This window comes from Passer montanus, unplaced genomic scaffold, assembly GCF_014805655.1.
Source record: "Passer montanus isolate IOZ18808 unplaced genomic scaffold, ASM1480565v1 scaffold19, whole genome shotgun sequence".
NCBI lineage: Eukaryota > Metazoa > Chordata > Aves > Passeriformes > Passeridae > Passer > Passer montanus.
Window position 1 is genome coordinate 2029033 of NW_024366480.1, and position 27854 is coordinate 2056886.

Consider the following 27854-nt stretch of genomic DNA (forward strand, 5'->3'; position numbering starts at 1 on the left):
ATAGCACTTCATGTGTTGTGTGACTACCACATGTGCAGGTTACATGACCCAAAGACTCACATGTCAGGAAACAAGAAAAGTGGCAGTCTATCAGCAAGTGGCAGCATTTGCAGAATATCTTCAGTACAAAACTAAAACTGGTGTTAGGACAAAAAAGTCTTTATTTGATATAATACAGTGCAGAGCTTGCAATATGTAATGCTATTATGCTTCTGTAAGTTACTTTAATGGCAGGTCAAGTCTTAATAATGACTCTTCTGAGCTATATTCACCCTCCATAGTTTGCAGGTAAAACAAGTGATAGATAAGTCAGAGCAGCATATTAAAAGTTTATGGAATCTCATTTTTTCATCCTTCATTGCTTTTTTTTGAGGGATCTGCTGCAGACCAATGGGACAGGCTAGAAAATTTCCAAGCATATCAGTAAGCAAAATAAAAGTGTTACCTTTTCACCTTGCCCATTTCACAATTGGAAATGGTATTAATATTCCAAAGCAAAAATTTGGAGGAAAACAGTGGTCCTGTTTATACTTAGCAACACTGTTCTCCAGTACTTCCATTCGACAACAGCTGAGTTGCATTCTTAAAGAGAATTCTCTACATAATCCCTGCTATCTCAGATAATCAACACAGAAATATCACTGAGGGTCTGGGCTATATCTTGAGAACCTTGTACAATCTGACAATACCTTCATCAGACGAACATTCAAGCTCTAGTTTTACCTTTCTTTACATTCTTTTCATCTGAGGACTTTGGAGTGGTTTGTAACATTTAACTGAAGAAAGCAAAGGAAAGGGAATCAAATCTTAATACTGCTCCTCCTTCCAACAAAATAATTTTATCTAATGACACAGCAATTATCCTCAAATCTAGAAATATGGTAAGTTCTGAAAACCTGTAAAAGAACTACTATTCTGTACCTGTTTACAACTTCCCTTGGACAAAAAGCTGTCATATCCCACCACTCTGACCAAGGCCAGAAACAAGTTAATTACACTTGAATAAACCTGATTATTTCAGGGAGGTACAGGAGACACTCCACCATCCCTTTCCTAGTCACATGAGACTTGGTCTCATGAACTGAGATGGGAATTAGGATTTTCCCCATTTTTGGCTCACAGATTGCAAGTCCAACTTGTTTCTACACTGTGGCACAAGTTCCAGTACAATTCTAGCCAAAAGACACCCTGTGGAACTATTTGGTCATGAGTTTCAAATAGCCTTGAAACACAAAAGCCAAGACAACTCAGCACTTTTTGAAATGCATTCTTTGAGAAGAATGGAAAGCAGGTTTCTTCTTTCTCAGAGCTTGTTATCTACCTCTGGGTTCTTCTCTTATTCTTAGCACTGATGTTCTCTAGGCATGAAAGTTGCTTGGGCCCACCTGAAGAACACCCAGGAACACTCATTGCATACAGCCCAGACCAGGGCTACATCTTCACAAAGGACAGAAAGGCAAGCAGAGCTCTTTTAGGAGCTGTCTGAGCAATAGTCAACAGGTCTCTGGTCCTGAAACTGCAGTTTTGGACTCCAGCAGTTGAAACCTCAGCCCGAAATACTAAATTCACTGAAAACAAAACATGACCCTAAATATGTCTTGTCTACACCATCATGCCAAGTAGTACCTCTCCAAAGCTAACTCACCTCTGACTCTGCAGCAGGGCTGCATGGGCACTGGAAGGAGCAGCCTGGAGCACTGAGGAAGCACTGCCAGACTTCCCAGGCACACTGCTGGGCCTCTGCAGGCTCTAGAAGAAGCACTCTTGGAAGGACAGTAGGTAAGCAGGGTGCAGAGTGCACGATGCCTCTGATCACTGCTGAGATCTGCTCTTTCAGAGGGCGACAGACACAGGAATCACCTCTGTGAGACCACACAATTGTTTTGGAAAGGCTCAGAAACAGAACAAATATACAGATTAGAACCATGAGCAAAACTTCAGAGAAAGAGAAATAGCTCTCTAAAGCTAGAATTGCCCAAAGTAATTCTGAATTTATCTGTACAGATACACATACTGCACAGCAAAAACACTGACAAACTTCCCATATTGAGACACTTTTCAACTTAGTAAAGGACAGGACTGGTTATTCCTTCCTCGCTCTCCCCCTGCATAAAACTGAAATCTATCTTCTCTATTATTTACACATAATGAAAAGAAAAATCTCTTTAACTATAGTGACTGACTGTAAGAAACATAACTCACCAAGTAACAAGTTACTGAGGGAAGGGAGTATGTTGAAACAGGACAGTTGCACCTTCTGAAGACAAAATTTTTTAAAGAGAAACTGAAGTGAAAGGTAAGTGAAACTTAAAAAAATCTGAATTTGAACATCAGTGGGTATGGCTGGGCTATTACCCTCAGGGCAGAAGCCCAGTGGGGAATGCCGGCCGGCCACTGCAGGCCCTGTGCCTGCTACAAGTGGGGATATATATTTTCTCACTCTTAAAAGCTTGAGCCTTTTTCTCTTAAAAATACTGATAAAAAGAGTAACATACCCTTCAGAATTTCATTGAAATTGCATATTTAAAAACTGCACATTTAATAATTGCACAGTAATTTTTTCATCTCTTGTGCAGTGAGGGCTGAAGAGAAGTTCAAGAAATTCATTGTGGCAGAAGTCCTTAGTCAACAGAAAGTGCTCTGAAGAAAGGAGTAGGAACTGGAAGAAAATGTTTAGCACCTGCAGTTTTGGTTACTGGTGGGTAAAAGTAAGTACAGTTTGGGGGTGTGCTGAAACCTTGAGGATGAGAGCTGATCCCACAGTAATTTTTTAAGAGATAAACAACCACTTGCTCATTAACAACAATGAGCAAAGCAGAAGAGCAGGATTCACTTCTGTGCAGAAATTCATATGCTTGTGTGTCATGGTTGTTTCCCAACCCACCATTTTGAATCCAGGATTCTGCAGACATGGGAAATAAGGCTCTCTGCTAGATGTGAGGAAGAGTCTCAAGATGCTATAATCTATTTCTGGATCTAAGTATTCAATTTTCCACCTGTTCTCAGAGAACTGCACAGGAAGCAAATTGATTTTAAGAGCCATTTCCAGACAAGTAGGTATCCCACACAAGAAGACTTCATTCTCCATGTTTACCACAAACCCACCGAAGCTGCTGCTCTGTTTGGAGGTCAGTTAATTCATCAATGGATCTCCAGCTGCACTGACAAGCATAGGCACGTGCTCCTTTCTTCTTTATCATCTTTGCTCTTAGTTTACTGAGCTCAGGCATGTTATTCCTGCCAAAGAAGTGAATTCATCTTAGGATTATTCTGGGTTGTTTTGGCTTTTTTTTTAAAAGAAAAAATATTCATGAGGCCATTTCAAATCAGAAGACATCTTGACAATTCTGAGTACTGCTGTCATGGATTAATTTAGGGATATATTTGAATTCTGTTTTGAACACTCCTTTCCTGAGAGCAGTCTCAGTGTGTAGTTTCTGTGTTCTCAGATAAACCCCAGACGATGTTTTGTGAACAATGTTATCTGTTGGGTTTAGAGATTTCCAGTCAGCCTCCGGAGAAAGAATTGTAAAGAAAACCAAGCAGAGCTAATTCTTGTGTTAAAAAATTAAGCAAAAATGTATTTATCTTATCGAACTTACTGTAAAAATTGCTATGCATAACAGGAAAAATTATAGAGTTAAATGTTTCATCAGAAACTGCTACTTAAGGTGATTGTTAAAGTGACTGAAATGAAATGGCCATAAGAGGGTAGAATGTACATCAAACCAGAAATAACTCCTGTGCAGCCATTAACCATAACAAATGAAAAATCAGCATGCTATGACAAGACCAAGTTGTTTCAAAAAATCCAAGTGAAAATGTAGCATTTTAGCTATCTCTGCTCTCATGACCTCCTCCTGGCCATGGCCACTGAATTGCTCAAAAACAACATTAACAAGTCCAATTAAATAAAGAAAACGCAAAACTATTATCAAGGGAAGAATTTTTAGAAAAAGAGATCAGACACCTATTGATGGAAGGAAAATGTTTAACCTTAAAATTTTCTTTCTAAAATTCAGGTTTGTCAAAATTAACAGCTAAATATCTTGCTACAGATTACAGATTTTAATCAATGTTACAGGTATCTGATACTAATGCTGCTCATGTGATTTTTTTCTTTTGTTTCATTTATTACTTTCAAGTTCCGAGAAGCAAAATAATTTTGACTTTGGGTAAATAAAAGAACCTCACTTTTGTTTAAATCTTTTCCACTATCAAACTAATCTTAGGAGACTAGTGCAGCATGGTATTTTTAAAACTGCTTTAAATACTGGGAAAAATAATGATAGTCAATAAGAAATACAAATTTTGAGACTGGAAAAAAAATACTGGAATAACCAAAGATATAACACGGGAAAAATAATGGAAAAGGAGCTGGTATCTCCATTAATGTTCTTCTCTGACTGTCACGTGACTCTCCAAGCACATACTCTGAACACATCCACCTCTTCCATCAGTTACCAGGCTTACACAGAGACTGTACTAAAATAAGAGGAATCCAAATCTGATGCCTGTTAGGAATGTGCCTACTACACTATCTTTCACTAAGTCTTGGCATTAGCTTTAGAGAAACTGGAAATAACAACTTCTTCCTTTAGAGTCCTCAAAAACTATTTAAAGAATTAAAAACATCACAATACAAGCAGAAAACAAAAATCCCACCTCTCCACTTAACCAATAGAGAATATAGAGAATAGCTAATGTATTTCAATAAAGAAATCTGTTAAGAAATAAAGCTATTTGAATTTCACAGAACATGACAGCACACCTGATAGTGGAAAAAAGAACATCTGCCTTGAAACCATCAGTCTGTATGAGTGAAGGTGAGGTGCAAAGCACATGCTGAGCAGCCTGTATTCATGTTGCTGACATTGCAGATACCCTGCACTGGTTGGCAGAGTCCAACCCACCACATGGATTACCTGCTTATTTCAGCAATAACCTGGCCTTTTCAGCCATGAAACTTGAATTATTTTTGAAAGCACAGGGGGAGTCATGGGAGAAGAGATAGAAATGGATGAAAACAGATTTTGGGAGACGTTGCCTCCCCCTCCCCACAGACTGTCCCACCTGATCCCAAACAGGTATTCTGCATGCTTTTTGGTGACACAGCACTGCTAAGGGCTTTTCATCTTTTCTTACTGAGCTCCAAAGCATGGTAGCACAACACTAACAGCCACCCCAGACACACCTGAAAAAAAGATAATCACAGGACTGATCCCAGACGTAGTCATTGAAAAGTGACACACGGAAGTCACAAGCAGTACAACGCAGCTGATCACACGCTCTGGACAGAGAAGAACAATCAGAGAAGCTGACTGATACAATATACATCCACCATAAATGGGTCAAAGTACAGCACTCAGAAAGACTAGAAGCAATGTCACCTAATCTTAATGCCCTTACATCTCTGGCATGCTCAGAATTATGGTATGGGATTTAATTATATGTTCATGTATTATTTTTACAGGTTCCTATCCTCACCAAACACATAAAATAAACTGATGTTCACTTGATATATTCTCCTTAGTCTTCCTCACTGATACAACACCTGGGCAGCACCCAAATATGTGTTGAGTGCACAATTAATTACTACAAAAAATGCCACATAGAAATGCAGTAATGTTCTAAAGAATGTTGTGGATAAATCATCAAAGTACCTCCTCTGCTAAATTCAGCTGCAATTGCAAAGTACTCTGACCATTTTCAGTTCAAGTTCTGGAGATTTCAACCAACCCACTGATTTAAGTCACATACTTGGCATCACACAGAAAGATCAAGAGAGGCAGGGAAAAATAACAACGCAGCAGCAATTTCCTTAACTACTTGTTACGGATTTTTGGTTTCACATCTCATTTGCAAGCACCTTTCACCACCTCAAACCAACAAAAGGTCAAGTGGTCAGCAAGAGAGGGCTGGAAGGCACCAGCTGATTTCAAGTGCAGTTACAGGCAGCCACTTCTTCAGATGACTGCAAGGTTGTCCTGCCCAGTTCAAAAGCAGAATTTTGTACCACCACAGAAACACAGCTGTGAATAAAAACAATGATAAAGCAAGTAGCACATATTTTTTCAGGTTTCCTACCTTTTTGAAATATTTGTTCCTATCCCAGATGGTGAAAGGCTTCCACCCAAGTACACTGGACAGCATCTACATGGATTCATTAAAAAATACTAAATTATAGCAAAACAGGTTGGAGAAAGCAGTATAACATTTCTCCTAGTTTAACAGCATCGTATTTATATTTTTTTTTAAATATAGACAAAGCATCCAAATGCTTGTAAACTACAGAACTTTAAAATTTCCATTTTCAAAGTGTTAAAAAAAACTCTATGAAAAACATTCTCTATGCCAAATATACAAAGATCTACATATTGCAGCACTTGATAAATGTATATGTCCATAAGACAAAGGAAGATGTTGTTCAATAGCTTAAATAATTAATCAATTTATAATAAATTACTTTGACCACATGAAAACACATTAACAATTCTTTGAAATTACCTGCTTATCTTTGATTTTTCTTTAAAAAGACTCTCTTCTTGGTGTCTTTCTTAAGAAATGTCAACACAGATTAAAGAGCAGCAGTATTATTAGCCTGATCAGAAGTTATAATCAAGCAATGTCCAACAAGCCAGAACATTTTTCACCTACCTTTTCCCACGTGCCTGTACAACAATACTATTTCTTTCAGGAGTGAGACTTGAAGAATTAGACTTCAATTTCTGTTTAAAAACAACCAAAGAATAAAATGCAGCATTACAGCAAAGTCACAATATTCTGTTTTACTTAATAACCAGGAGCCAGAAAATCTCAGTCACAGAAGAAGGGGACTAAGACTTTGGGAATTTTCTCGTTCAAGTTTGTGAGGTTGTGAAGTAACAGGTAAATCAGGAACAAGTCTTATCTTCCCACACTGAATTTCCAGCTGTGGCTGAAGGAATTCCACACCACATGATTACTTAGACTTTACAATCAAGACTTAGTATTTTGTGACCTTCTTTTGATAATTTTGCTTTTAAAAAGTTATAATTTGAAACCCTCTTCCTTTATGTTTTTTAGCTTTTGTTTCATTAAAACCCATCAAGAACTTAGATTATTGAAAAAGACAGAGTCTTTGAAAGGTTTCTTATTTGCTGCACACAGAAGAGTTTATTTGAATTCCAGAATATGAGAGCTCTAGATCCTAAATGGGAAGTTCTAGGGATATAAAATGATAAAATGATACAAATTTACTGGCATAATTCTCTCTCCTTCAGATATACAGAAGTATTTTTTGTTGGTTCAGATTTAATCACTCTGTAAAAAATCAAAAACAAGACAAAAAAAATGTCACTCATGAAAATATGGGAATCTGCAGGAGGTTATGAAGTATAAGTAGCACCATTTTCTACTGCTGATACCCAAATTAATATATATTTTAAATGCCTTCTATCATTGTAACTGTCTTGAGAATGTAAATTTGCAGCTTCATCTCCATCTCCTGCTGTGAAGTGACAAGACGTTTGCAGAGGATACAAAATGGGGAGCAGTGGTTGATGTATCAGATGACTGAGCTGCCATTAAGAAGGACCTCAAATGACTTCCAGAAATGGGGTGAAAAGAATCTTTTCAAGTTCAGCTAAGGTGAAACACAAACTCTCACCCCAGGGGATGAAAAATCTTTATGCACAGAACACCACGTGGGCTGACCAGCCAGAAGGCAGCTTTGCAGAGAGGGCTGTGGGAAATTCAGTCAATAACAAGTTGACCATGAGCCAGCAACGTGCCCTTGCAGCACAGAGGGCCAGCAGTATCTTGGGATGCATTAGGAGGGATGCTGCCAGCATGTCCAGGGAAGTGATCCCTCCTCTCTACTCAGCACTGATGAGACAGAATCAAAGAATCATTTCAGCTGGAAGGGACCTTCCCCTGCTCAAAACAGGGTCAGTTACAGCAGCTTGCCAAGGACTGTGTCCAGCTGCATTTTGAACACTTTCACAGACGGAGACTCCACAATCTCTCTGTGAAGATTGTCCCTGTGTTTAACCACCCTCATAGTAAGAAAAGTGTTTTCTTGTGTACAGATGGTATTTTGTGTGTTTTGGTGCATGCCCTTTGCCTCTTGTCCTGTCACTGGGCACTATGGAGGAGAGCCTGGCCCCTCCTTTATTAGACCCACAGCTATTTATACACATTGATAAGATCCCCCTGGAGCCTTCTCTTCTCCAGACTGAACAGTCCCAGCTCTCTCAGCTGCTCCTCATATGACAGGCATTTCAGTCCCTTAACCATCTCCATGGGCCTCTGCTGGAGGTTCTCCAGTGGCTTCATCTCTCTCTTGTATTTGAGAGACCAGAACAGGCCACATTACTCCAGATATGACCTCACAGACATGTCTGGAGCACTTTGTCCCATACAAAAGAGGCATGGACATAATGGAGTGGGCCCAGGAAAGGACCATGAAGATCATTAAGGATTTAGACCATCTGACAACCAGGCATCAGCTAAGAGAGCTGGAATTGTATGGCCTGGAGAAAACAATGGCCAGGAGAACCTTATGAAGGTATGTCAGGGAGAAATAAAGAACATGTAGCCAGATTCCTCTCAGTGGGATCATTGATAGAAGAGGCAATGGGTGCAAACTGAAGTGTAAGAATATCCACTCAAAAGTACAAAAAAATCTTTATGACTTCTGAGGGTGGTCAAACACTGGACCAGGATATTTAGAGAGGCTGCAGTATACATCCTCAGGGATAACTGAGAGCCATTTGGACACAGTCCTGGGCAACTGGCTCTAGGCAGTCCTGCTCAAGCAGGTGGTTGGACCAGATGATCTCAGAGGTGCCTCTCCCAACTGTGACCATTCTGTGATTCTGAGCATTGACACTATGCTCTATTTTGAACTAGCACGTCCTTTAATTTCCTGTTATTGCCTAGGTAAGTACATCTCTCCTGCTCCTCACCACAGGATTACTGCATTTTCCTTTCTGCTTTATTTTCCAAGTTCATTCTACAGCTTGTTTTCATTCATGTTTTACTTAAAAAAATTCAGCTTATGGTGCTTTTACTTCCGTTGTTGAACCTGACTTGTTCTGAATTTCTGCAAACCCCTACTCACCAGAGGTGTTTTGGTAAAGCTGCTGTCATTACAGATTTCATCAATAATGTCGTCTAGATCTTCTTCACTGCTGCCAGCACTCATTAACACTTTAGCTGATCTGAAAAATAAATAAACCAGCCTTCATTTTTGTAGCATGACTAGAGCAATTCTAAGAACTGTGAGTTAAAAAATATAAACATTTACAGCCTTTTTCCCCTAATATTTTTGTAGTATCTCAGGTAAGCCATCCAAATCATGACTGAACAGATGTAAACTGCAGGATAACACCTTTCAGTCACAGTTCAGTTGTCCCATCATAGGTCTTATTTTTGCTTGCTTCTTTTAATTTCCAACCACTCCCAATTGTGAATAAAACTATGACAGTACTGGGCAAATAACTGGACAACCCTGATTTTTCACATTTACCTTCAGCAGCAGGAATATGAGTCAGTCACTGTTGAGTTGTCCCACCATAAGTCTTATTTTTGCTTGCTTCTTTCAATTTCCAACCACTCCCAATTGAGTACTGGGCAATTAACTGGACAACCCTGATTTTTCACATTTACCTTCAGCAGCAGGAATACGACAAGGTCAGAGAAAGGTCTCTACTCAAGCTACACAACTGCAGGTGTTCTGAAGAGAATTCCTGCAGAACTGGATGCATTTAGAAAGATCACCTGCACTTGCTTTTGCTCAAGTAACACTCAAGCCTGCTGTTTGCTAGCTCTTTGTCAAAGAAAGAGGCCTGTAGTACCGCTGCATTAACCAATCAAGAACAAATCTGCTCCTGAGAAAGAAGAAAACCGTAATTTTTTTTTTCAAGATTGTAATTAGATCGACTACAATTAAGTGCACATCTAACCATTATGCAAACAACGTGGAAGTCCAGTAATGTGGCCAAAGGTGCTGGTCTGGCATTAGTCATTGGATTCTTCAAGATCCTTTCCTGAGACTCTGAAATTGTGTTGGGTAAGTGCTCAGCAGCTCACCTGTGGAGATATCTGGCCAAGCCTCTCTGGTCCACAGACCTTCCAAAGGGAGTCTGAGATGCCTGTGAGGGTTGGGATGTAAATCTGATGGTCAGGATGGAAACCCAAGGGCAGGCAAAGATGCTTATCAGGGCCAGGATGGCAACCTCAGGGTCAGAATGGATACCTGATGTCTGGGATGGAAGCCTGAGGGCAGGCTGGGATGTCAGACACGGAATGCTTGGCAGTAGTGTAAGCAATGACCCTGCCAGGACCAAACTGGCAAAATCACCACTTTGAAAACTGTGGAATTTGAGGCAGATGCCTCAAAGTGTAGCATGTAAGTTAAGTGCTTATTGTAGTGGATATAGTTAATAAAGTATGAACAGAAAAATGATAAACAGAAAAAAGCAGACCAGAAGGAAGAGCATGAAGCTGTGTCAGAGGAGGTTTAGGTTGGACATCAGGAAAAGTTTCCTCACCCAGAGGGTGTCTGGGCACTAGAACAGCTCCCCAGGGAAGTGGTCACAGCACCAGCCTGACAGAGCCCAAGAAGCCTCTGGACAATGCTCGCAGACACACGGTGTGACTCCTGGGGTGTCCTGGGCAGGGCCAGGAGTTGGACTCCAATGATCCTTGTGCGTCCCTTCCAATTCTGAATATTCTGTGATTTCAGTGAAATGACTGAAGTATCAAGAGAATAAAAACTTTGATAATGCTATTGCTAAAGTTCTTTGTGCTTTAAATGGCGAGATTTTTAGATATTTGAGGTCGGTTATATACAAAGAGGTTATATCATAAGGTCAGTAACAGAGCCAAGTAATCCCCAACCCTAACTCAGAGGCAAATTACTGCAGCTTTTAACGCCATATTTAATCCAAGGCTGCGGTACACGCAGGCGACAAAGACTGTCTGAAATAACTAAACTCGCTGGCACATGATTTGGGTCTTTCAAAGCCACGGGCTGCAGGTGACACTCGCCGACCGCCGGCCCGGTTGCGGCTCCCGAGCCCGCCTGTTTCGGGTTCTTGGGAGGCCCGGCCGCACGGGGCGGGCGGGGACGGCTGCGCGCCCCGCAGGCGGCGCCCGGCTCGGCGGGGAGGCTGCGTGAGGGGCGGGAGCGCTAACCTGCCCTCCTTGGCCGCCGCGGGCTCCTCCTCGCCTCTGCCATGCCGGTGGCACCGCCGCTTCTCCACCTCGTCCTCCTGGCCGCCGCCGTGCCGGTGGCACAGCCGCCTCTCCACCTCGTCCAGCAGCCGGTCCAGATCATCCGCCATCTTGCCGCCCCGCGGTTGCCAAGGCGGCCCCGGCAGGGGCGGGGTCTGCCCTCCCGCCCGGCCGCGGCGGGGGCGGTCCCGGGGCTCCTGCGGGGTCGGGCCGCGGCTGCCGCCCCGCTGCGCTGCTCCCGGCGTTCGGCAGTGAACTACGGGAAAGGGAAGGAAAAAGGAAAACGCAAAGCCACGGAACCGCGGCCGTAGTCGGCAGGATTCGAACCTGCGCGGGGAGACCCCAATGGATTTCTAGTCCATCGCCTTAACCACTCGGCCACGACTACGCATGCCGCAATGGTGTTTCCTGCCTTCCTGTGACTGCTTGCCCGAGAAGTAGCGCGGTTTGGGTCCGTCCTCCTCACGGGCCTCAGTGAAGGGTTTAAAATAGAGGTTAAACTTAATGCGTCTGTCGTACAGTTCACGGGGCTGGATATTGGTCTGTTTAGAGCAAAACCAAAGGGTTAGGCTTTGCTAAGTTCCGCGGGAGAAGTCTTTGTTTTTTAATTTTTTTTTTTTTTGTTTTTGGCGTAGATTAGGAACAGTTGTGGAGCGAGCGGCCTCAGCCCCCTGAAAACCAGGATCATTCCCAGCTGGCATCCCCAATAGCGCCCGGGAAGTCGGGGCAGGCATTTTTGAGGAAAGCCCCATAAAGGTGGGTCTGGCCTATGGCCCTGATAATAAATCCAGAGAAACGTGGGAGGCACCAGTCTTCCAAGGCCAGCTCTGCCTTCCCTCTCGTCAGAGACAAGCGGGAGGTGCGATGTCCCGAGGTGCGCCCAGTGTCAGTGAATGCTGCATATTATTATATTCTTTTAGAAATATAATGAAGCAATTTAGAGGGAGAGGTCCTGTTAAGCTAAACAGAGCATTGCCATCTCCTTAGGTCAGAGATGGAAAGCACAGTGCTTTACCCTCCCGTTGCCAAGATGGCTCTAAATTCCTCAGCCTGTGATGAAGTGGGGTCTGCTGTCCTTAAGAGCTCCAAGCAGAGCCTCTTGGTAACAAGGTATTTTACAATTCTCCGTGTATTTCAATTAATGAGTTGCAAGCCCTGTCTGAATTCCCTCATACTTAAGCTTTTATTTCATTGTTCCATTTTCCTCCCCACGTATCTCAGGTCGCTGTTAATACCCTGCCTGATCCATGGCAGTGCTGCTGGGGGAGATGTGTTGGGAAGAAGAGTTGTGAGCCTTTGCTGGGTTGATGTGATGGAAGAAACTAAATAGCATTGATGCTGCTCCAGTTCTTTTAAGTGGTCCCTTGGCCAGGACTCTGTGTCATGTAGGTAAATTCAATCCAGAAGAAGTGGATTTTTGGGTGGAATTTTTACATTCATCTCTTGCAGCTGTGGAGAGTTTAAACTAATCACAATTCTCCCCAGTATGCTATCATCTCTTTAATTTGAAAAAGGATCAGGAGCCCACAGGCTTGGAAAATCTTGAAGAAACTCTTGTCCTGAAATACATCATCACATGTGGAAAAGACCACTTGCTGCATCATCTTAAAGGAGCTTAAGAATGCCGAAATCCAGTATCATTCTGGCATTCTTTCAAATGGCCTTAGAAATCTGAGTATGTTCTGTTCTGACTGCAAAACAGCTTCTTTCCCTTTCCATCAATCCTGTGGCTGTCAGCGTGTCTGTTGCAAGGTGCCAAAAATGTATGGAGGGTGTATGGGATGATGGTGCCAAAGTCAGGGGTGCCTCGAGGCCTTCTCCCATGAACTTGTTGCAGCATTTGCTCAGTTGGAAAGCATTTGAAACAAAAAAGATAATGGAAAAAAAAAAAAGACACAGACCTTTAAAAATTGTTGAACTGAAAAGATTGGCTTTGTGCAGATTGCTGCCTGCTGTTTAGATCCTTGTTGTTCAAAACTTCTGAAAGGCCTGATGCAATCAAAGAGACTTACTGGGTCAAATTGATTCCAGACTAGTCCCTGGAATCACATGGAGGTGAATCTGACATACTGGGCCTTCAGCTAAGCTGTGGCCAGAAGGAAGGAGTTGAGGTCATGCCCTGAATTTTGTCCTCTCTTAGGAAATCAGTGAAGTGGCTTGTTCACATCATGTCTCCTACTGACTGCTTGGGTGCAAATGGAAAGGTTACTGATTGCTGAGGGCTGGAAAAGTACAGAATGACTACTTTGAAGATGATGGCTTCTTTCTCTCTCTCTCTCTCTTTTTTAATATACTGTCTCAATATATCCTTAGGAAGAGAGGACAGAAAGCTGGAAGGCTGTCCTGGGTGGAAGCCATAATGTTCTCTAATCCTCAAGCTACTGAAAGCTTTCTCAGTGATGCTGATAAAACTGGATTTTGCCGTAACAGTGATGAAGGCAAAAAAGATTTTCTAGGGCAGGATGTTAATTTCTCTCTTCTCTTTTCTCTGGGAACCAAAGCGAGCCTAACTTGAGGTTGACTAGAACTCTTCTCAGCCCACTTCTCTGAACAATGAACTCTCGGGGGCTCAGGTAATGGTAAGAGGTCAGCAGAGCCAGGTAATACCAAAGTAGTTTCTGAGTGCTACCCATTGCCAGACAAGAGGGAAATGATTGCAGGGAGGCAATCTTATTCTTGATATGGTGATAGCATGTTACAGGCCTTTCTGCCTTCCAATCTCTTGTCCCAGAAGTTGGGATGGAGGTAATGCAGTGACTGCCTCTCCCCAAGGTGTTTTGCTGCCTCCAGCACGTGTAGAACTGTACAACTCGTTGCTCCCAGCTGCAGGATATTACTCTAATCCTGTTCCTCATCACAATGCAGTATAACATCATTTTGAGTGGCATTGCTTATTTCTTATTAGTAGTACAGTGCATCAACATGAGAAAATTCAGGGCTAAATCTAGATTTTTGGCCATATATTTAACAACTAACAAGCATTCCTGTGAATTCAATTTTTTATGAAAGGTACTAGATTGGGAGACAGCTTCTTGAAAGCAGAAAAACTAACAGTATGTGCAAGATTCCTCATATAACACTGGTTTGTGATGTTGAGAGACAGACTCAGATCAAAGGACAGCTTAAGCTGGAGGCTATCCCAGTCTTGGACTTCACTGTCAATCCTTCCATTGAAGGTGCCAGCTCAGAGGGTGGATTTTCAGTTCAGTTTGCTGGCACAGCTGTCTTACCCATGAGGGGTATGAGGACTGGAAAAACTTCAGTTACTTCCAACCTTCCTCTCAATTAATAATTTCAAGGTTGGAGTATGTGAGCAGCCACCACCTGTTGCCTGGGCTACACAGTTCTCTTGTAAAGGAAACTGTTTGTGAGAAGAACAGCTAAGTGTCCAGAATGGCAATCTTAGTCCTTGCTGTGAGGGGTCAACTCACTTTTGGATGTTTGTAAACATACACGCTCATTTTCAAGTGACGTGGTGCTTACCAAGAGAAGCAGAAGATTTTTCAGAACAGTATACAAAACAAAAAAAAACCAAAACACTTTTCTGGGAGCCTTTTAATGAACGTGGCATAATCCTCAAAGCTTCTTATAACCATAACATTTTGATCTCTGCGAGGGCATGACAAACACTGGAAAGTAGTTTCTGGAAAAAAACTGTCATCTTGTAAGGCTGTGTAACAAGGAGATCACACTTCCAACTCAATGATAATTATGTGTAACTTCAAATAAAAATGGTGTTGCCAGGCACTGTGCAGCTTTACTGCACCTGCATTCTCTGGCACCAAGGGTGTCAGTCCCTGTAAAGTGGAGCAGAGGGAGGTGCATGGTGATAAAGCAGGTCAGTGCAGAGAATATATCACAAGGTAAAAATGTTTCCATTTAACAGATAGAAATAATAAGTAGTAGTAAATATAAGACAATTGGCCTGCTAGGAAGGACCTAGGCTATGAGAACATGAGTAGAAGGGGAAAGCATCAAGCACAGAGGACTGGGAACTACTGTGGAAAAATTCTTCCTGCTGGATGCCCATTGCACAGCTGTGGTGAGAGACAAACATCATGTAAAACCAGCCTAGCTGAAGGAGCTGAAACCAAAACAGAGATAGTGTTCCATCACCCTTGCCAAGGCTGGAACATATTTTTTAGTGATGATTCTCCAGAAGAGTTGTGAACTAGGAAAAGCTATTCCCTAAGCCACAGGGGCACGGTGTGAGTGTGCATGTGGGGGTGAAGGTGCTGTTTGTGTGAACTCCACACTAATATCCTGCTCCTCAGTGGGGCAGATTCAGATTTTTCTTCCTGAGGCCCCAGGATACTGCATCTCCAAGGGAGACAGGTGAGGCAGCTGGCAGGGCTGGTGTTGTCACACATCAGGTTCCAGATACACTCTTTTATTTCACTGCATAGCAGTGCACTTTGTTTCACTGCATAGCTTCCTTTTCTCAGTACAAGAATCCTGGTCAGTGAAAATATATGTTAGGCAGAATCATACCTGTATAATATGAATGCCATTTTCATGTGTGATTTTGTAGGGGGTTTTATAGTTAAAAGACTTAGAAGAATGGCAAGAAGAAAGACTTTTTCAGCTGAAAGCTTCTTCATAAAAAGCTTCTTCTACAGCTCAAATGCTAAAAAAGAGATTTTCATGTCTGTGAGTAATGAGGTTTTCATTTGGACTTGAAATAAACATTTTATTTTTTTTCCCAGTGCAGTTTTCGAAAGGAAGAATATTTAAGGGCAAATTGAAAATTAAAAGCTAGGACCTCACTGGTTTCAGCAGGGTCAGGATTTCATACAGAAGGTGAAAATTCAGTTCATCTCATTGCAAATATCTGTTCCTTGCTGGAGGACGGGAATTGGTAGCTCTCCTTCCAGCTCCAGGCTGCATCTCCCAGCAGAGGGCATTGCAGAATGACATTACCATTTTTCAGAAATCTGGCAGAAGGTAAACTGAACTTCAAGGGGTTGTTTGGCCAGTCTAAAATTTATTTTCATGACCTCCACTGGAAGAGTAGATCATTAGTCATTTAAAACCAAAAGATGCTGCTAGCAAACTGTAGCTGGAAGATAAAAAGAATTTTTCCTTGCACTCTAGAAAACCCTGATGCCTGAAAGAGAAAGCAAATGCCAGAAAGCATTTGTTCCTCAGTTTCTCTATCACACAATTTGTTTTCATTTTTTAGATGACACTGTAGGCTGAATTGCAAAGACTTGTTTCAGGTTCAGATCCTCTTGACATTCTGTAAAAAGTAATAAACTGTTTCCTATAAAGAATAAATGCAAAATTAAAATGATAATGATGTGAGCAACAAGGAGAAGAGAGAAAGTTCAACATTTGCAGTAGATGTGGATAGCAGGCATAATTTAAAATCATGGAGGTAAGAAAGGAGATTTTTCAAAAGACTGGGGTGTGTTGTGTATCAAACCAAGAAGCTCAGGGTACCCTGAGCAGTGCATAGCCTTCAATGCAGGCTTCTCTCTTCCCTGCCATCTTCCCTGAGCCATGACACATCAGGAACACATTCAGGGGCAGATGGGGCAGTGTCTATTATGCAGACAGGTCTTCTGACCCTGTCTCCATATCCTGGCTGCTTCTGTCACGTAACAGTTGTGCCAATCCACCTTCTGGAGGCAGTGTGCATGGATTTAATGAGCAAGGTTGACTCTGAGCAGGTTGACTCCATAACGCAGGCATCCTGTGAAGTCTTTATCTACAGGCAGTGTTCAGTCCAGCTTTTTGTGTGGTCACCAGGCAAAGAGAGTGGGCACATGCTTTGGCAGAGAAGAGTGAGGGATTGAGGGCAGGAGAGGCTGAGAAATGTGTGGAGCTAACAGTTCTCTTGGTTAGCATTTGTTCTTTGGCAGGTCACAAGAGGATCCCGTGTGTTTGAAAGTAGTCATTGCAGTTTTACAGGTGGAGAAACTGAGTTACTCAGGTGATTGTAGCCTGCCCAGGCTCATTAGATAAAATCAGGATAGAAGCATTAAGAGCACACCCGTCTCTCATGTTCATAAAGTTTCAGCTTTGCTGTGCACTCACTCATGTCTATATACTACAGTGAGAAACACTTCCAAGTCAAAGAAGTCCAGGTGGGCAAGAGTTAAAGAGCAAATTCCACCACCTTGATCCTTGATAACATTCTCACTCAGATCAGTTTACAGTGTTAAAACCAAAGGGACTTGAACAGAGGAAAGGTCTTGAATCTGAATTTCTATGAGTGATATTGAGGGAGTGATTGGGGTATTTTATACATACCCTAAAAATGCCTAATAGGCATTCAGCTCTGGAGCACTTGAAAGGACTGTAACCTTTCCTACAGTTTAACAACACATTTCTCCATAAAACTAACTTGAGAGAAATTCCCTGCATTCCCACACTGAACACTTAGCAGTCTTTTCAAACTTATGTTATTGCAGTAAATATAGCTTATAACCATAAAATTAAGGTTATGTAGACTTGTAATTTTTTATTTTATGCTAGCTCTGTGGGCCACTAGCAATTTCTACAGAGGTTACTGTCCTGAAGTCTGCAATGAATTACATGAGTGAACTAAGAAGAAACAAAACTCAGAAGAGTAAGAAGAAGCAGAAAACAACCAAACATATTGGGTGTTTAAGGGGAGAAGGACAAACAAAAGGAACTTCTGATACTTTAGCATTTCAATTTAAGATAGTTCTTTGTGCTGTACAGGGAACTTGCTAGTATACATAACTGTGATTGCACTCAGGGGCTGTTTAATGGCTATGGAATTACTCAAAAAAGGGTGATAGATCTTAAAAATAACAAGTAGTGTTTTCTTGGAATGCTACCAATGAGATTCTGATAACCTGTGCCAAGTGAAGCTCTGATGAACAAAATTTAGATGATTTTTACTGTGATGTATTAAACAAAGTTTGTTTCCATCTAGCACCATCCTTGCAATTTATGTTACAGGTTGATAGTGATGTTACAGAACCTCTGGTTTCTACAGAAAATGGGCTCTGCTTTTATTATGTGCTTTTACAGTGCTTAGAAAACCTTTGGCTTTCCAGTATTTTAATTGTAAACTAAAATCTTAAAAAGATAGTTAGCTTTTCTTTTTCCAGTAGTGACTGTATACTGACTGTGGAATCAAAGTACCTCAGCTTTTGAGTTCCTAAACAGAAATTCTTTAAGGTCTGCTGCTTTTAAGGAACTAGGTGATCAGAAATTTTTGGAAATTAGCCCACTCTATGGCAATTTGTTACCTCCCACTACTTCTGTTGTCTTGAAAATTTTGAAGGCCAAGAACCACCTAATGAACAGCCTTGTTTTTCATGATAGCTCAGTTTATTGTAAATCTGTGATTACAAGCATTTGGACAGCATGGAAATTGGATGCATCTTTAGTGGCTCAGGCCCTTAGCTAAAAGAAATACAGCCTCAGCAGGAGGGGGCTAAGGAAAGGAGCAATTAATTTAGTTTTCCAATAGTATTGCAACAACATGGGCATCATAATTTAAAAGCCTTTGGAACAGTCTTCTTAATTTCCTCTTATCCCATTCCCTCAACTTCTTGTCTTGGTCTGGCTTTTGTTCACTTCATGCAGCCTGCCAGGCCAAGCCAGGGCTGCCTGAACCCAACCAGTTGGTCCCTGATGTAATCCCGAGTGGTGACCTGGGAGGCCGACCTCACCATTTGCCGGGCGGAAAAGGACCCACTTGGTTTTAAAGTGCTGGCTCTGTTTTGTGAAGAGCTGGCAAAGTATGTTTTCCTTTTTACTTTTATAGCTTGTTCCAAAGTCCGTGGAGAATACACAGCTGGCTGGCAATACCACAGCTAATTCCATGGCTGCAGAGTCTTAAAAAGCCTCTGGTGGTGATGCTCAGAAGGAAAGCACAGGAGTAGTGTGCACTATGAAATACGTGTGCTGCCTACAGACCTTCATGCTCTCCACAAATGCACAACATTAGTGAGGTGTTTCATTAATCTGTGATGGAAGTAAAGCAGATGTTTCTCTAGATAGCAAGTTCTAAGTGCTCCTGAACTGTGTCAATTCTGCTTTTAGCCCCCTGCTTCTTGCTCTCTGTGTCTAATGCTACTGAAAGTGAATGACAATTCCAAACCTGTTTTACAGTTTGGAAATTCCTTGTGTAAGGGAGACAGAAAGCTGTTCTGTTGAAACTCTAAATATTCAGGTTCCAAATGAATTAGTGTTTTTCTCTTGTTCAGTTGTTTATTGATGATAGTTCTATTTTCTCTAGAATATCTATTTTTATGGCCTTCCTTTTTCCTTCTTGATGTCTGTGGCTTTGCAAGTAGTCTGGAAAAGTCTGCAGGACAAAAAAGAATACAAATTTACTGAAATTTCATCTAAATCATAACCCAGAAAAGCAGCAAGTAAATAGTAATAACCCTTTTGGAACTAATCTCATCTCTCTTTTCTGATTAAGGGAAATTGCAAACATAATACATGTCTCTGTAGTAGCAATCCCAAGGACAATAGTATGAAACGTGGCAACTAGACAGGTCTCCCAAACACTTGCTGGTAGCTAGGATGAGGTAGTTTGTATTTTCCTGTTGTTTATTAAAGTCACCCACCCAGTCTTTACACAATGGCTGCCTGTGTGCACTGACGTGAATTATCTTACTGTGACCATTACACAGCTCATCACCTTCAGTCAGCTAAATGTCAGCATGTCTTAATAACATTAAAAAATCAGGATGTCTGCAGCTGAGGCTCACACTTCAGTTAGATTTATGTCTCCAAACGCAGAAGATCTACTTTATGTTCTTAGAGGAGCAGGACAGTTCCAGCTCTCAAGACAAGATCCCTAAAACCTCAAAGGAATGTATCAGTCCATTGTTTCTTTCACAGGTCGTGTTTGCCTCTTCTTTTGTGACTCCCCATTTCCAAATCCTAGAGAGTAGTGCTCTTACTGAAGGTATGAAAAATCCATGCTCAGTTCCCTCCCCTGCTCCCATTTTGGGAAAAGGATTTTTCTCCTTTTTGAAGAGGTGTTTTTAGTTCCTCTTGCGGTGCAGAAAAAAGCCCCAAAACTCAGTGGCTACCATTTAATGTTTTTTAGTTGTTACATTAATGAAATTGCCTTTGATGTGTTCTTAGGAATTTCTGCAGTGTGTTTACAGAGTGTTTAGAGTGATTTTTTTTTTTCATTGCAGAATTAATGGATAGGAAAACATCTTCATTTGCCTTAGAGCAGAGACTGGAACATGAGTCCCAGTTTTTCCAGGTGAGTTTCCCAGCAGGATACACAGCCATGTTTCTGTGATTTTCACCTGAGAGCCTGGAGTTGTGCCTTGTGGTTAGGGCAGGGAGCTTGAACCTTTCAGCTAGAGAAGGGAACTGCTCAAGTGCTCTATCCAGTAGGCTTCTGCATAAGACACTGATGGTAGAACCTCTGTACTATAGCTTTTCAACACCATAATGATCTCTAGCTTGCTCCTGAAAGGGCTTCAAGAGTTAGTCTAGAGCTATTAACCTCAAAAGTGTGTTCTGCAGCACACGGAAAGAAGCTTCAGTTTGGGGTGGAAGGAGGCTGCTAACACCCTATTGTTACCCATGTTTCATGTTAGCTAGCTCTAGATTTAGGTCCTCTTGGTGCTGAGGGTATTGGGCCCCATTCCTGGGATTTCTGACTCAATCTGCACATGTGGGGAGGGCTGGTTTCTATTTCACCACCAATAATTCAGGCAGTGTGGCTCTTGGCACTCGGTCCTTTCTTCTTGCATTATCAGAACTACACAGTTGCCTGGTGGTGTGACTCTGGGTTGCTTGAGACTAGAGTTCATCTATGCAGCTGTTCATGTCTGTCTCAATGGCTGGGATTAATTAATCTCTTTTCTTTCTACCATTTATCTGGGGAATAGACTTGGGAGGAGATCCAGCTCCATAGTATTTTTATTTGTAGGTAATCCAAGTTTTAAATATTAGTTATGTACAAGGCATAACCAGGTACTCATTCCATGGGTACTGCCTAAGTCCATCCTGAAACAGATATCCAAGGCTTCTCTGAGGCTTTTCCAGTTGTCTCTGGCACAGTGTATGGTAGAAATCTTTTTCTAGAAATCAATTCTAGACTGGAATTGGCAATGGGATAAATAAATACAGTGTAGTCCATGACTGAGGCAAAGAATGGTGTTAGATCATTACCTTAATCAAGTATTTTATCTGCAGCTCCTCTGAGTGGATCATATGATGGGTAGTGGTTATTTGTGGTCAGTGGGTCATTTGTTTGGTGCTTTGGCAAAAAGATGAGGGGCAGAGAAGAGGGAGGAATGAGGAGAGCAGCAGATACCTTGATGAGGGGGAACACATTCACAAAGTAGTGGAGGAGACACCTGGGCTTGACTGGTGCTTGCTGACTTCACCACAGGCTACATTTATCCAAAAACCAAGGAGGGGGGTAGGAGGGGAGTTTAATAAAAAACATGAGATTATTTGCTTTTTGTTGGAGACCAATGTGTGAGCAGTTGTCTATGCCTACTACCCAAGCACAAAGCTTGGGTGATTATAAAGAGAGGTTGTCAATACACTTTTAAGTTTGCTTCTATTATTTATTTTTACAAATGTCCATGGTATGTCCATCATGGGAAAACCAAGATTAGCCTAAGAAAGCTGAACTGCAAAAGCAAAGTCTTCCTATGAATGTAAAATGGAGTTTTATAAAATCATGTGTTTTATAATCTTTATGAATTGTGACTGGTTTCCAGACTGAAAAAAAATAAATTACAGTATCTGCAAAACTGCACCTGCAGCAAGGCTATATAGTGCTGATGAAAAATGTGTATCATGGATTATTACAGTTTTGGGTTTTTTTGGTGTTTGTCTTATTTTGGTTTTTTTTTTTTAGGTCATGGATTTTCCATTATTTATGGCAATTCCTTAAGGACAGCACTGCAGTCTTGAGTGTTAAATGTGTTCATATGCTCTGGGGTACCTGTATGCAATTTAAATGGAAAAGAAGATAAGTGTTTGAGAAGATTGAGCTCTACAGCCACTGGAAATTGGAAGGAGAGAAATTTTTACAGCTAGATGTCACAGTTAAATCTTAATTACAATCATACTGGTATAAATCCCATGTAACTCCACGGGGAGCTTAGCAAGGTCCTGACCACACTGCTGCTGAATTAAACACAGCTTGTGCCTAGCATGTTGCAAGCCACCCTTTGGTGGAAATAGCCTTGGTGGATGTAGGCAGGTCCAGGCAAGTTCACAAGCAGTATCCCAATTGTCTTTTATAGCACTATTTTCTGGTGCCCTGCTGGAGTTCCTGGTAACCAGAAAGCTTAATAAAAAGCTGTGGTACATCTCTAGAAAATGAAGATCTAAGAGAAAAATGTCACTAATGAAAATGCTGAAGAAACATGATACTAAGATTAAAAAATGCCATTAGTCAGGTTGCCACTGTCTAAGTAGTGCTGTAATGACCCTTGGAAAAAAATTAATAGAGATTTCTGAAGACATTGCAGGAATTAGTAAATAGAACATTTCATGGGTTATGTTTTCTCCTTTGTGTGCATATAGTCAGGGAAGAATATACCACATAGGAAAATTAGTGTGCCTAACATACTTCACATCATGGCTATCCCTGCCGTGCTTTCCATAGTTTAAAATTGTGTTCCATGGACTTACAGTATTTTCTTTGATTTGCTGCCAATATTTGCTTAAGCAAATTGAAGAGCTCGTACTATACTAGGGTAGAAAGAGTGATAAATTGCCAAAATGCAGTAAATGTTAAAGCCACAATTTTAAGCAGAAATCTGAAGAAATTGCTCTTATGACTTATAACATTAACAGATTGAAAGGAAAACACATGATCACATAATACAGTAAGTGAAAGCTTATGATGGAGGATACAGGTTAAAATTTTTTTGCTACATTTAAAGAGAGTTTGAAGTACTTTTTACCTGGTTCCCTGAATCACAGTTCATTACTGTTCAAAACAAAGGCTTTGATTCCCAGATATTGTGTTCAAATGTGAGAACTCACATGCTAAAATCTCCCTTTAAAAAAGTGCTTGCAGCTCCACTGTTGACTTCAGGATAGAATTTGGTCCATTGTAGTTCTTTTAGTCTATTTTCTTTTTAACAAATTTGTGCTGCTTTTGCTTATTTCTGCATGTGTGGAGAAAACCATTGCAGGAACTCTGTTTTCAGAGCCATGAGGCACACAATATGGAGCAGAACTAAATAGTGCACTTGGTGCACTCCAGTTTTGCTGCACTGCAAATAGAGGTTTAGGTACTAGTTTTACAGTTTCTGGTAATCTCTTGAAATTCAAAAAAGGAGATGCATGATCAATTATTATGGACAGGATGTACTGTTTTATGAAGTATAACAATCAAAAAATAGAAAAGTGGCATGTATTCTGTCTCTGATCTATACTTGATTTATACTTGTCTCTGATTTATGTTTCTACATACCATGTATTTATACTAGTTAATCTGAAGATATGTGTGCTACTTAGATCACTTTAAAGTCACGTGAATGCTGTACAAAAATATTTAGAAATTTTAGAAATTCTAATTTCAACAAAAAGAAGGAGCTCAGTGAGGTACAGAACTAATGAAGTCTCATATTCCATTGCCTTGTTACTTTTAGGAACCTTGGATATTTGACTGAAGCTGTCATTTCAATTAGATGAAGTTCTCAGATCTTTTAATGATTTCCCTTAAGATGGGGATACCTAATTACTTTTATTGAAAGGCTGTTAATGGAAAGTAGGCCTCATCACAGATACTTATTATATATTTGTACAAATTTTTGTATGAAGTATGAAGTACGTGTTGGGAACAGACAACAGTAGAAAAGAGGGAAGAATGAAATCTCTTTGATCATTTCCAGTGATGTGAGAATTAGGGAATATTGTCCCCAGGTGGGGTAAAACCAAATACAGCCCTGGAAGAGTAAATAGCATGTAACACATAGTGAAAGAAAGAACTGAAGTGAATCATTTAAGAACATCTAAACAGCTGAAATATGTTCACTGACACTGTTATTTGAACAGTTGTGAATAACAACCAGATTAATTGAAGTCAAAGTTTCTCCATAATAATTCAGAAAGAGAACAAAAGGCTTAGTCTACTAAATAAAACATTTGCTATGCAAAGCTTGCCCAGTTCTAGTTCATATATTGTAAAAGGATGTTGGCTTAAGATATGCTTTATTACCAAACTCAGATAAGGATACAGGGAAATGCTGCCTGAGGACTTCATTAAAGGAGCTATGGACTAGGAGATCTAAGAGTGGTCAATAGTTGAAATGAAGGTATTTTTACAACTTTATGACTGTAGAGTAATAAGCAAGGATGTAACCAGTGGAACCTGGGGGAGGAGGCAGACAGAGGAAAATAAATGTAAGACAGAGTGCCAAAAGATAAAACATCTTGTGGCAAGCTTATTTTGACTTTTTAAATTGGAGCAATGAACTACTATGGACAGTCCCTCCTTTCCACCATTATGCATTGACTTCCACCCCATTTTCCATTGGTAGCCCTCTGTGTCAGTAGACACAGATCAGCTCTGGGTTTTAAATGGCCCTGGCACATTATGAGATCTCACCTGATTCAGGTCTGTGAGTTTCCTCAAAGCAAACCCCTGCTGTTCCTCCTGCAGCAGACAAGTTATCCCTGTGATAACTTCCTCAAGGTTATGTTGACCTTAACTAGTGAGTCAAGTGGATAATATCCTTGTGGGAAGGGAGGACTAAGTGAGACTTTCCACTTCTTTCACATGCAGCAATTTTAAGAATTACAGGGTGTAACTGGAAAGGGATTGTAGGATTGTCCTGAAAATTGAAGTCCTTTGAAAAGGAAGCTTTATTAATTTTAAGTCATATAAATGCCATTCACCTTTGCAAATTTTAGGCATCTTCTTGGACATTGCTAGGAGTCCTATATGCTTAGGCAGGTTGCTAATTTTACCTAAGGGAAGGCAGTTTCTGACATGGAACAGCTGGCAGAAATCACAATCAGCAATGAGATAGGTACATCTTTATTGATGGGAACTGTCAGAAGAAGAAGAAGGAGAAGGGTTTCCACTAAACAAGAATCTTTAAAGATTTATTTTATAAATTTCTCCTTAGTTCTCTTCTACTTTTTTCTTTAATTCAGGGGTTCCTGAATTCCCTTTAATGCTGGATGGTGAATTCAACACACAGGGTTTCATGCTAACCAGGATACCTGAAGGACTGTAATAAGTGGAGAAGTTTTTTGCTCAAAGATAGATTTGTATCTTTATTTGCACTTTATTTTTGTGGCTAACTTGAACATTAGCTTCTCCAGTTCCTCTTCATACTGTCCAAATTATCCATGCTTACTTATTGTACTTTTGTAGTTACTGGTCTGCTTTCAGCCATTAAAGGCTGAAAAGGACCAAGGTGAAGATTCCTGGAATGAAATATTCTGTTTAGTTTCAGATTCCAGATTACATCTTCTCCCTGGCCCTGCATCCAAGACTTTCATAAAAAGTGATTTCATGGTACTGAGGACCAGGCAAATTTGAGGAGAAAACAAGTTGGGCAAATGAAAGAAGAAAAAGACCCCAAACATGCTAAATCCTAAAACAGTCCTGCCAAAAATCCAAAGCAAAGCACAAACTGAGTAACACTGGAACTGCTCTGTGACCTTTCACAGGTGGGAGTTGAGGAATTAAGGAAACCTTAGAAAACTGAGGTCATGTCTGCTCAGCCTAGACATTAAAGATCCCGTGGTGCTTTACATACTAGGAGAGGATTTACCCTCATGTTCTGACCAAAATATAACCTTTTTCCCAGAACAAAGGAGCATCCATACTCTGATTAGAGTCTCTTCTCCATCCTGGAAGTGTCTGCATTTTGATGTAAACACACAAACAGCTTGTGCCTTTGTGTAAACACACAAATAGGTGTACACAGCAAGACTTGAGTATTGAAGGGGGCTTTGCACACAAAAGCAAATTTCCCATGTTTGTACAGAGTGTGAAAGGCTTATGGTTATGACTTGGGGAGGTATGTTCCCTTGGAAAGGGAAGAATTTGGGGATGGTTTTTTAGATAATTTTCATTATTTATTATTAGTGTAGAGGGATGGCCAGCAGTGCAAGCAACAACATGGGACAGCTGTTGGGCTTGATTGGGCAAACATTCTCCTTTTACACATTAGGGCAGTCCTTTTGACTTCATCAGAACTGTTAGGAGTATTGGTGATATTTACCAATATTAAATTTAATTTGGGAAAATCATTTAGGTGAGAAAAATAAATTGTAAATATACAGGTAAACTTGCAAGAATATTTGCAGACCATAGATTTGATTTATAATTAGTGTTTGCCAAGTTCTGTGCTAATGGGTCAGAATTTGTCCCTCCTATTTCCTAATTAAAAAAAAAAAATCCCAATGCAATTTCTGTCATCTTTTAAAGCACTTTGACTCTAGGGATCAGAATAACTCTGACTTCTGCACTAAGTTATACCAGAGAATAATTTTTGTTGTACTGTAGCACAGACTTTGAATAGTTGCTGTTTCAATACAAAAATAAAAACCATTCGCTTAATGTGTAATTAATAGTTTGGCATTTCCCTAAGGCTTTACCCAGGACCCCTTCTGTTTCTGTTTTGTATTACTGAACTCCCCTGCTAAATATTTCCAGATCATATAGATTTAGATAAGACATGTTCCAGAACTTATAACATTTTTTATTTTGACTTTTACAGTATTTATTAGTGTAATGAAAATAATACTTTGACAAGTCCCCAAATAAATGGTAATATTCACCCCTGGATAGCTGAGTGAAATGTTCAGTGCCATGGGTTATTTAACTGTGTTTACATTACAGACATAAAAGATATGATAAAAATATTAGTGCAGATCCGTTAAAAGCTTGTGACCCTCTCCTCTGACCAAGGTGTTGATCCTGTAGTTTGGGAAGCACTGGAATACATTGGCAGACATGAGAAATGCCACAGGGCTCTCTTGGGAATACAAAGAGACCACAGGATTGGGACTTAACCTTGTAAGTGCTTTGTGGCATTCTCTGGGACCACTCTTACCTGCTTCTATGCATAATAAAAAGGTGTATGAGGAATAATTTGGTGAAAAATATGTGACTCAGAAATGGAATAGCTGGGAAAATATCCAAAATTGTCAAATATCAACACCCCAATTATGATAAATTGATATGAACTTCTGCATTCCTAGAGAGAGAGAATTTTACCCATACTCACCAATATGTATGAAGTTACTGAAGCCACTTTTATACTTAGTATTTTATGAATGAAAACTACTTCTGATAAGCATAAAAAAGCCCATTTCTGTGTAACAGATTGTGTGCTTAAGGCCTGTAAAAACCTTAAAGGTGACCTTTGTCTTCTTTGTACAACTTTTAACATACTTTTGAGCCTATTAAAAAATTAAGGAGCCTTTGGAATCTAGGCTGGATTCTGGGATGTGTCTGCATACAAAAAGAAGGGCTTTATAGAGCTCTTTGGCCCAAATGAATGCATTTTCTCCTTTATGTGGCAGATCCCAATTTATAGTTCCCTGGCTGTGTCATCATACCATAGTTCTTTTCCTGGTGGATGTGAGTCAGGTGGTTTTTACCTCCACAGCATTTGGTCACCCACACAGACTTACAAGTTAGTTTTTAAAAAGAGAAACATCAGTTCAAAACCAAGAGCTGA

At 40.6% G+C, this 27854-nt stretch overlaps 1 protein-coding gene, 1 long non-coding RNA gene and 1 other non-coding gene across 4 annotated transcripts; 1 reads left to right on the forward strand and 2 right to left on the reverse strand.

Moving 5' to 3' along the window:
• Window positions 1-2423: 2423 nt before the first annotated feature.
• Window positions 2424-11435, reverse strand: CUNH8orf37 (chromosome unknown C8orf37 homolog). Of its 2 annotated transcripts, XM_039706284.1 has the most exons (6): window positions 11182-11435; window positions 9104-9203; window positions 6658-6728; window positions 6088-6153; window positions 5195-5290; window positions 2424-3237 (listed from the first exon to the last, which is right to left on the reverse strand). In XM_039706284.1, exons 1-6 carry the CDS (start codon window positions 11328-11330, stop codon window positions 3078-3080), a joined length of 642 nt encoding a protein of 213 aa, XP_039562218.1. In that variant the 5' UTR covers window positions 11331-11435; the 3' UTR covers window positions 2424-3077. The 2 variants fall into 2 exon arrangements, with proteins under 2 accessions (XP_039562218.1, XP_039562219.1); XM_039706285.1 differs by lacking the exon at window positions 5195-5290.
• Window positions 11436-11526: 91 nt separating this feature from the next.
• Window positions 11527-11608, reverse strand: TRNAS-AGA. Its single transcript has one exon. It is a non-coding gene; the product is annotated as a tRNA-Ser (tRNA).
• On the forward strand, window positions 11544-26792 carry LOC120500841. The gene is made up of 4 exons (XR_005627187.1): window positions 11544-11671; window positions 11856-11976; window positions 20361-20431; window positions 22052-26792. It is a non-coding gene; the product is annotated as an uncharacterized LOC120500841 (long non-coding RNA).
• The last annotated feature ends 1062 nt before the right edge of the window (window positions 26793-27854 follow it).